At 35.7% G+C, this 11300-nt stretch overlaps 1 protein-coding gene across 1 annotated transcript; it reads right to left on the bottom strand.

Moving 5' to 3' along the window:
* Window positions 1-8957: 8957 nt before the first annotated feature.
* gja2 (gap junction protein, alpha 2) lies at window positions 8958-10850 on the bottom strand. Its single transcript, XM_030153633.1, has 2 exons — window positions 10760-10850; window positions 8958-10140 (listed from the first exon to the last, which is right to left on the bottom strand). The coding sequence occupies exon 2, from the start codon at window positions 10087-10089 to the stop codon at window positions 9022-9024; it is 1068 nt and encodes a 355-aa protein (XP_030009493.1). The 5' UTR covers window positions 10090-10140; window positions 10760-10850; the 3' UTR covers window positions 8958-9021.
* Between the last annotated feature and the right edge of the window lie 450 nt (window positions 10851-11300).

Below are 11300 nucleotides of genomic sequence, written 5' to 3'. Positions count from 1 at the left end.
TGAAGTTGAGTGTCTGTCGTGTTTCATGTTTTGTTTAAAGTATATGTGGATAGTCTTAATACATGTAAAGAGTAATAATTACCACGTTCAGTATTCGAATTCCTTTTATTCTTGAATTTTCATTTATATTCAATTATATGAGGGATAATTTACAGCACATTCATTACTCCAAAATGAATACAGACATTTTTTGGACCATCCTGAATTACTTATTATTATAGGATTCTGTTGGGTTTCTGTAAATTGACTTAGAGTCTGGTTTTGACCAACTCTATATATAAAATGTCAAGAGATAACTTTTTTGTGATCTGGCGCTATATAAATAAAATTTGATTGATTGAGTGATTTTATTGGTTTTCCCCTGTAAGTCGCTTTGGAAAAAAGCGTCTGCCAAATGCGTAAACATAAACATAAACATAAACTTATTACATAGCATTTTACTAAAATAAAACATTAAGCAAAAATATTGAAAATAAAAGGGATTTGATTTAGTTAAAAAATGACCCTCAAAGTCTATAATCCTGATCGAAATACCATCATTTAACAATCAGAGTGGAGTACTCAGCGGAAGTGCAACAGCTGACTTCTAAATAGATTATACCGAATTCTATTTTTCCCAAGTTCAGACAGTTAGACTACATGATACATGAGTTTTGAAGCCCTGTGCATGATCAGTGTGATTTTTTTTTCTTGAGAAACCTGACGTGTACAATTAGATACATGCAATACACAGATAATCCACCAGGGGGGAGGAATTCATTCACCAGAGGCCTTCCCAGTGACACTACAAGATTGTCATTAATGAGGAAGGAGGAAGAACTTTGCAAATTTTGAAAAGGAATTACCAATTTGTTAGACATGTTTGTGTTATATTATGTTTTAATTTGTTAAGAAATAATATTTGGGCAGTGAGACCCAATGTATCAAATATGATACAAAATTGAAACTCATACATGGAAATCAATATTTGAAAAACATTTTTTTGGTTGTTCAGAAGGACCAATAAAGGCTCCAGTTTCAAAGAACTGGAATTTTCTGTCAGTGATTTAATAGTTCAGGCTTTACAGGGTTAATTTTGCTTATCTGCAATTACATACAATTAGATTGTATGAAATAGTGGAGGACTTAAAACCTAGAAATAGCTAATGGAAATACCAATAAATATCACAGAACCACTAATCCAAATACAGGGATCAATACAACAAATGTAGATTGACATCCATTTTGTTCCTTTTCTTTCTTTTGCACAATATTAAAACAGTTTTTCTGTAATTCAGTTCAAATAGAGAGATTTTCATATATTTTAGACTCATTACACATAAAGTGAAGCCTTTATTTTAAGCGTGTATTTTACATTTAAGCTTGTTTGTTTCAACTATTCAATCCTCATAGTCTGCTCCAACTAAGGGCTGTAATATTTACAGTTTCATGACTAATCAGTTCTTTTTTTTTTTAAGTATCGTGAATGCACTGTGTCCGGCATCATTTTCGTTAGCAAGAAACTACTGGTTGGATTCATTTAAAATTTTATATATAGCTTCCTTGAGATAATGTCTGCAAAGTCTGTTCACACTTTTCAGAAATTTTGAGTTTGGAAGACATTCAATAAAAAATGGAAGAATACGAGCAATTATAATACAAAATATAAAAAGTAAAAAAGGACGTATTATATTGGATAGTCTCCTTTCATGTCACCAAGGTAACATTTGGGATGTATTGTTTCACTTAGTTTTCTCATTTTTGACGAATATTTCTAATTCTAGATTCCCAGTAAAGGCGATTTTTTTTCCCATTTTGTAAATGTCCCTGGTTATTTGAACCTATTGAGAACTTCACAAACTCAACTTACTGATTCTTGATATAACATGGCGGTGTGCCACACGGCCATTGGTTCTATTTTTACTGTTGTTAAAGTTGCCATTATCAGCTTGTTTGGTGGGTTCATGGGTAACATTTTTGCCAGACTACGTGTGAATGATGTGCAGACAGAAAGAAATGAGGACAGTAAACTAGCACGAGTGTTGTTTGTTATTTTACAGGTCACCCATTCTCCATTTAGTGTGTCACAGTGTGACCTGTGAGGCAGGCCTTAGGATGAATACACAGTACAACTTACAACCAACGCTGGGGCCACAAAAATAGTCCCAATAGTAAACCATGGCACTGGCACATGATTTATTCACCTTTTACAGTGACATGTCCACGTGTTGAATCATCTCCAGTGTGTGCGGGGCGTCTGTGGGATTTATGAGCGGCGGTGGAGCTGACGGATGTGTAACACTTACACTATTCTGGTTCAGAGATTTGGTTGCGTATGTTTTAACCCAGAGTTCAAAACCTTCACCCCCGTCACCTGTCCTGTGGTTCAGTTTTCAGCCTTGTCCTGTCACAGCAGATCAGGCGATGGGATGTTTGAGAGTGTTAGTCAGGTCGAGATCATCAATACAGGTCAGTAGACACCTACAATAAACATTTCTTCCATATTTTCAGCAGCAAAGGAATTCTACAACAGTGTAATCTTTATTTATGGAAACTAATGTGAAAACACAGGTGGCACAAGTTTTGTTTTGTTTTTGTTTTTTTCTTAACATATTTCCCAGGTACACTGAAGAACACTTAGAAGTATTACATAGGTTTCATAGACTTTTACTGACGAAAAAAAAATCACATTTTAACAAAAGAATCCATTTGTGCCATTCCTGAAACTTTTGGCCACGACTGCAAAATTAGATGAAGCTTGACTTGTGATAATCTATGAAATATATTTTATTTGTTAGGAACTATGTTCAGTTCTATGTACAATACAATTATGTGTAATAGTGACAGAGGGGTATGTGTAGTATAACAGTGTGCAATAGCAATAGAGGGATATGTGTAACAGAAACAAGGGAAATTTGTAATATAATCATGTGCAAACCTTAGTCAGTTCATGCTTAGTGGTTTGCCTAGGTCACCCTGCTTTTGTCTGTTTGTGCGCACTATGTGTTGTTGCTTGTTTTTCATTTTGTATGTCTTAGTTCAGTTATGGTATTATGCTATCTGCAAGTTGTTGTTTTTTTCTTTTTCTTTTTTTTTTTTTTTTTTACCTGCTAATGGGACTCGAGATGGAAATTAGCCTTATGGCCGTATAATGTTCATTAATACAAACTGTCCCATTTTCAAAATCAATCAATCAGTCAGTCAGTCAGTCAATCAAATAATCGATCGATCGATCAATCAATCAATCAATATTTGATGCGAATATTGCCATTCCATCCATTGTACCAGGATTATATGTTGTTCGCCGGCAACTTTAATTTGTCATACATTGATGGAACATCCTAATGAAGCTGCAACATCCATGATAAATCATCACATATACAGATACACATACACACACTCCATGAGTGTATTTATTACAGTAAAAGCAAACTATTTAAATGCCAAGAAAATAGAGGAAGCTGTAACATACGAAACAAAGGACTAGCTTTTTATCAGATTTTTTTTTATGTAAACCTCAAACTACCTATAGAACTACAGCTCTATATATGACCTGAAGAGGCATAAAAATAAATATAAATATATTTTCAAGAACAACTTGATCTAAAATATGAATCCTTTTTGAACCCCTAATCCTGTACATAAAATACAGTTTCTCAGCTTTTCAGCGTCATCAGAGCTGACCCATTCGGACGTCGAGAGGCTCCATAAAGAACATGAAAACACCATCATCTTCTGCAACATTAACTGCAACACCAGTAAAGCCCATGTAGCATGCTTGTTTTTGTCCTCAGTTTTTGATATGTTTTGCTGAAAAGTCAGTTTTCTTTTTTATGTAATAATCTTTGAATTTACTGTCAGCTTTTATGAACATCTACATAATCAGTAAATTAAATACAGAATAACCCACTTCTCCTGGTTAGATGTAAATAACGATTAATGTAATAATTTAACCCTTTCATGCATGAATTATAGAACCTTTGTCAATATATTTTTCCTGAGTGTTTTTGTTCCTCTTTAGGCATGAAAAAAACAATGCGATAAAGTTTTTTTTTTAAGGAGTTACAAAAATGTCCACTCAGCCGGAGATCATGCATTTAATTTTTGAAGCAAAGAAACATGTATTTAAAACCTAATATCAGAAAATGATATGGAAAACTATGCAATAAGCACTTTTTTTTTTTGCTGCTAATCAAATGTTTTCTCACATTTCAACATACTCTAATACTATTTATTATTTATTATTCACTTTCACATTTTGTTAAAAAAAACAACAACCGTTAATTACAGTCTAATGACAATTAACAGTTGCTTTACACCCAAACATGTCACTGCAGATTAGGTTTATCAAGAACAGCAAAGTTACAGTAATGGACAGAATCGCAGTTTATGGGATGATGCATGAGCGTCCACTGTGTTGGCTGATATTGAACTAAAACAACAAAACCCATGAATATACAAGAGAACAGCTGTAGAATAGCTGATCACTGTAGTGACCACTATACAGGAAAGGGTTAATAAATAATTTCAGCCTCCACAAAAAATATTTCTAGATCTTTAGTTATAAAAACTATATATCCAGTGTGACAAAAGCCCAAACTAAACTTGGTGAAGCAGCAAATAAATGGAACAAACTGTCATTACTTTTGCTCCAAATGTTGCCATTTTTTAATTCAGCTGAAAAATATTATATACATAACTTACACTCTATCCTTATCACACAGTCCTATATTTAACAGTTTTGGAGATCTGTATCTTCTTTTAATGGTATTTATTTAAATGATCATGATTTTATTTTGGTCCACTCATTCCTTGTTTATGTGAAGTTCACTGAAATGCCCTAATGTGTGAAATGCATTATGTTAAAATCTCGCCTCGAGAGTAAATAAAGTCACACAGCGAACATTTTTTTTTAATCTGGCTAAAATCTGCCAAGTTGTGTTGAACAGTTCCTGTCATATGAAGCAGATTCATTGTCTTTTATACATCAGCTGATCTTTGCACACAGTTGTCAAGTATTTCCTGATTTTGACAGCGAAGAAATTCTGGAGCATCAACTACAAATTCACACTGTGTCGTCCTGTGTTTATGTAAAATGTCCCAGAAGTCTGACCTCCGTGTTGCTATTTTGAGGTGGCATCATTTTCAGCAAATCAGTGCTTCTTCTTGCTGTGTTTTGCCTCCTCAGAGATCCATCTGAAGCACAACGACTCTCTTATACAGGCTAAACTGACAACAACTTGTTATTGTTACTGATGACGGATAAGAGACGTTTGGTGTGTCCCCCCCCATTTCACCCACAATGCTCCTCCAAAGTGTACACGACTGCTATTTTTAGCAGTGGAGAGGAGGCCTTTGAAGCAGCTCTCACCAGTGTATGATGGTATGTGTTTCTTCCATACAACACTCTTCTTCTGCTGTGAGTTTAATGCAGCGGATGAAACTGCACGTAACACACTGTAAAAAAAAAAAATCTGAAATTTAACTGAATTTTCACTGTTTATTTTACAGTTTTTCCCTGTATTTTTAAGATACAGGAAAATATCAATGAAATTACAAAAATAGACTGTGATTTTACATGTCAAATGGAAAATAACACGAAAAACTGTAACTGTGAATAACCATAAAATTTCAATTTTTTAAAAGAAATTTTTTCTTTTTTCACAGAAAAATACAGTAAAAATACATTTGCAAATGTATCATAATTTCACAAATATTTCTTTTCTATTTATGAGATCAAACTGTTAATTTAGTTTAATACTGCAAACAAAAAAATAAATAAACGAGATAAAATTACTGACAATTAACTGTTAAAGAAGTATTTGTTCTGTAAATTTAACAAGACTTGTTTGTTAATTGACAAATATCTTGTGTAATTACAGGTTTCACAACAAAAATGTTGAATAAATGTATTTTTGTGAATGTATAACATGTATAAGCACAGATAAACTGTCCAAATGCAGTTTTTATCAGTGGATTCTATAACTTAGTCTCATTGAAAATTATTTATATATTTATTTATAGGTAATTTGATTGTTTTAATACATGAAAATATTCTTTATCAAACATTAAAAAGTCACACACACAAAAAGGCAAAATCTCATATAAAGTTAGGGCAAAAACTGTATTTTAATTATGGAAAATTACCGTATTTTTATGAGATGGTTATTTTCCGTTGTTTTACAGTATTTTTTCGGCACCCCTGCTGCCGGAATAATACTGTTTTTTTTACTGTGTTTTTTTTTTTACACTGCAGCAGAGTCAGGGGACAAACTGCTGGAGGGATGCATGGAAAATGTTTATAGTAACAACATTCATAGACTCAATGGAAGCAAGTTAAATGAATGTTTTCCTTTTATGTAAGAGCCTGTTATTCAGATAAATACAACATGAAATGGTCACTAATATTCATTACTACAGCATCTTTAAACTAAGTGCAAAGACATCTATTATTTTTTATTTTTATTTCAACATGACCATCAGTACTTGTATTGCCTACTTCTTAATTTTAGTTCTTTAATCCATAAAGACCCAGCGCTACTTTTGTGGCAGTTCCCAAATGATTTTTTAACTTTTCTAAAGTGATTTAACACCAGTTATTCAAATAATATGCTCAGTATTTTGCATCCGTATGTGAAAATCAGGTATTTTTCTGCAAAGAATTCACTGATCGTGACTGATGTCCATAAAAGCTCAAACAGAGAGGAATTATATAACAGAAAATAGAGGAAAAAGTGACTTTTTCAGTAAAATGTATCATTAACTTAACATAAAAACAAGTGTGTCCATCCACTGTCGTTGATCAAACTCCGTGGGTTTTACTGGTGAATCAGTGTAGTAGAAGATGACGGTGTTTCCGTGGTAACTATGGAGCCTCTGAACGTCCAAATGAGTCATATCTGATGACCATGAATAGATGAATAACTGCATTTTACACCAATTATTTACATGTATTGATAGAATTAGTGGATCAACTGTTATTTAACTTTTTATATCAGTAGATGCTTTTGGTCATCAGTGGGTGTTTGAGTCTTTATGGATTAAAATACTCAGTCAGCCTCATGACTCAATAACACCCATACACTTTATTTTTTAACCGCAAATGAACTGAAACTAATAGTTATCTGCTATTAATGACCGTGAAGTTCCCTCATTATTACATCTGTTAGGGTCTCAAATTTAACCTAGATGCCTGGGCCACAACCCCTTGACCCAGTTAAGTGGGTAAATGAGTAAGCAAACAATATTTATGGCCTAAAATAAGCATCAGTAAGTTATTATTTCAAGTGATTATTTTTATATAAATTCATTCAACCTCAAAGGTAGCCAGGATAGGCTCAGACACCCCAACGATCCTTGCAAGGATTAATCGGTTCAGAAAACAGATGGATGGAAGGAAATTCATTATATTTTGTTAAAAATGTTCTGTCATGGTGCCACAGACCCCTCCCTCAAACTGATTAATAACTATCACCTGGAGTCTCAATCAGACCCCATATAAGGGGCTCCTCTGGTTCAAGGTGGTGCTGGAACATTCTGCTGCAACACCGCCACAGACCTTCACACTTCCATAGACTCTCTTGGACTTTAACCTATAAACACCCAAACATCCCAAAATCATCTACTGGTTGTTTTTATGCTCAGTTAATGATGTCCTCACTGAAAAAAATCACTTTTTCATCAGTTTTCTCTATTTCAGATATAATAACCCTAAATCTTAATCTGATCTTTTATGAACATCTACATGATCAGCAAATTAAATCTAGGAAAATTAATGATTTTCACAGAATAAAAACCAAATAAAGAATATAATATTGCAAAAAGAAAGGATAAATATAGAGAAAAATTCATTTGGAAACTGACACAACAGCAGCACTGGGTCTTTATGGGTTAAAACCATCACTGAACATTGGACTCATTATTTCCACACTCAGGTTTTTTTTCCCATGTTCTTGTTTCATTTCTGTTAAATAAATCTGTTTTTTCCCTTCAGTGCCGTGCGTTTGAGTCTGTTTATTCTCTCAGTCTTGACATGTTCTTTTAGAGCAAATTTACTCCAATTTCAATATTCATCACTAATGTCAGCTCTAATATTCCTGATTCATCCGTGTTTTTTTAATGTGAGAAATTCTGTGACACTGTATATTCTTGTACTTTGTTGTGTCATATACAGTCAAATCCTAACCACCAAGGTGGACACTGTGTTAACTGGATGAAAATTTCGTTATGTTAAAAAAAATTACATATTTTTTTATTGTTGTGTTGTACCGTGTTACAATTTATGAGTCACCACTGCAAGCTGCAGATGCAAGTGTGAAAACACTAAATGAAGTTCTGGTAATTATTGGTGCAAACTAGTGTAACATCTATAATAATTTTGAATACTGATATAGTCTCACTGATGAGTTGAGTCACAGAAACAATATATTTTTATGGCTCTAGTTTCTATTTTTGTCATTTAACCTCCACTGATTTGTTTGTTTTGTGAAAAAGAGGCAGTGTTAATCATCTCTAAACAGAAAAAAATCACTCCACTGTTGAGCATCGTTTTAATTAAATTACAGTCATTGTAAGAAAGCATGACAATCACAATAAACGGATATCGCCAGTATGTGATCAATAGTACATTTACAGCAAACAAACATAGGTCTTCTGAAAAAATAAAATTCCTGATGCACTTCTGTCAAGCACCTCAGATCTTCAGACACCAAAAGAAAGTTTTTTATATTTTATCGGGAGGAGTGTAAGAGCTGTTGTGTTGTCTCTTCCTGCTTCTCACATTTTAAGATTAAGGAAAATTCCTTGTAAACAAAACAAAAAAAAATCTCAAGTTTTGGTATCTTTCTTACCACATTAATGACACAGGAGTGTGTTCGAGCAAATCAAAAAAAATAAAGTCACAGTTTTTTTGTTCAAAACTTTTACATCTGTGCCCTTAAACCTGCAGAATAATTATAAAATAGTTGTCTTTAATGATTTGCATGAAGCTGTAGCTGCTGATTCTGTTCCTGTTTCTGAGTCAGGGATAAATCCTAAACTAAACTAAATCTTCAGGTCGTCCACCCTGCTCTTGTTGTTGCTGTGTTTACTTGACTGACTGTTTCTCCGATGGTTGTCTATTGGCATATCGAAGCCGGCGCTGGACGTTTTCCTCTCCTTCACATCATCTTCTGCCTTTCCTTTCCTCTCCACAGCCATGTTGTCTCTGTTTTGCTTGTAAACCGCTTTGCTGTTGTAAGGGCTGTAAGCAGAGTTGGGCTCTGCTAAGCTGTACTTGGGTTCAGAGGGAAAAGGCTCAGGAGCGGCAGGGGGAGCGGCAAAGTAGTTATAGCTCGGGACAAAAGGCATGACGGCCTCGCTCATGGCTTTGGAGGCCTCGGTGGCATTGCGAGACCGCCTGTATCGGAGGCCCTGGTGGCATTTGGTGAAGCCCAGATGGTACATTTCCACCAGGTTGAGCAGCAGTGAGATGCAGGCCACAGCCAGCATGAAGAGAATGAAGATGGTCTTCTCAGTGGGTCGAGAGATGTAGCAGTTGACCATGTTAGGACAAGGCCAGCGGTCACAGGTGTACATGGGCTTCAGCTCAAACCCATATAAGAAGTACTGAGCCACAATGAACGCCACCTCAAATAGGGTTTTGAAAATGATATTGAAGACGTATGTTCGTAGAAGTGCGCCTTTCAATCGCACATGACCCTGATTGTCTTTAATCGGACCCTTCTTGGCTTTACTACAAACGACCTGCTGCTGCTTTTCATTGTGGAGGGCCAGTTCCTTCTCCTTCTCTTTCTCCTTTTCTTCCATACGGACCAGATGAAGGATGTGGCCCAAATAAATGAGTGTGGGGGTGGAGACGAAGATGATCTGCATCACCCAGAAGCGAATGTGCGAGATGGGGAAGGTTTTATCGTAGCAGACGTTCTGACAACCAGGCTGCTTGGTGTCACAGGTGAAGCCGGACTGTTCGTCGCCCCACACTTTTTCAGCGGCCGTTCCCAGAACCAGGATCCGGAAGATAAACAGCACCGTGAGCCAGACTTTACCCACCACGGTGGAGTGCTCCTGAGCGCTCTCCAACAACTTCCCCAACAAGTTCCAGTCCCCCATTCCGGCTCAGAGGTTCAGACTCAGCTTTATCGGCAAAACCAGGAGAAGCGTCTGCAGACACATGGAAAATTCAACACTTCCATAACAATGCGCTCATGGGGAAATATTACAGTTGGAAAAAAAAAATACTGACTTAACTTTTCATTGAAAAAAAAAAAAAAAAAAGCCCAGAGGAAACATCAGTATCTGAATCACTGAAGAATCATGAATCCACTATTTGTACTCTGTAGGTTATGACCAATCCACTGTAGATAAAGAACACCAGGACACAGATTCTTGTGTCTGAGAGAAAGCCCTGAAGCAGGCTGGGTAGTCTCAGTATGGATCTTGTGACACGCTACCCAACAGAGCTCACTGACACTAGAATTAGGTTTCTAGTTTATATGTAAGGGCATATTAGTTACAGCATAGCAAATACTACCTTTAAAAATAGTTGCACTTGTCCTTTAGAAATAGAGACGACTGATTAGAAGACCTAGTTCTGCATGTGAACACCTGTTAGCCAAACATGTGGAGATCCAAACTAATTTTTTTATGTGGAGGCTATTAAAGACAGAACAAAAACTGGGCCCGGAGCTGAAACCACACTCATAAAAATAAGAGCTGCTATGTGATGATTTATTACAGCAGTCTGAGTTCTGATTTTGAGTGATTTATAAGGAAAACCCACCTGATAATGTTCATCTCCCACAGCAGATCTGACCTCTTCTTCTTCTTCTTCTTCTTCTTCTTCTTCTTCTTCTTCTTCTTCTTCTTCTTCTTCTTCTTCTTCTTCTTCTTCTTCTTCTTCTTCTTCTTTGTCTTCAGTTCATTAAAAGACCATGTTCTCCAGATGAACCTCAGCTCCAACCTTAAAACTTTCCCACAATCCCACCTGAGCAGATAAATGAGTAACTTCTAACAAACTTCTGGCACTAAACTTCCATTCGGTCCAGCGTGAGCGCAGACGGAAACATTCCCTCCAGTAGAAAATTATAAAGTCCCCTGTCTTAGAGGTGTTTCTGAGCGTCTGAGTGGCAGCTGAAGAGTCCAGTAAGGATGCAGCTCAGTCCTACATGTCAGTTTGGTCTAAATATAATTCATGGTGAGGGGAGTGGCTTTGTTGTCACTCTTATCTAGACTTCAGTGAACTCACCCTTAACCATGTATTAAGTTTTCTTAACTGTGAATAAAACCTGACCCAGTATTTTTCTGGATTTTTGTCTTTGCTG

The sequence above is a fragment of the Sphaeramia orbicularis genome, chromosome 14 (assembly GCF_902148855.1).
Source record: "Sphaeramia orbicularis chromosome 14, fSphaOr1.1, whole genome shotgun sequence".
NCBI lineage: Eukaryota > Metazoa > Chordata > Actinopteri > Kurtiformes > Apogonidae > Sphaeramia > Sphaeramia orbicularis.
Note: the sequence above shows the minus strand (reverse complement) of the source record. Positions and strands in the feature narration are given on the sequence as shown.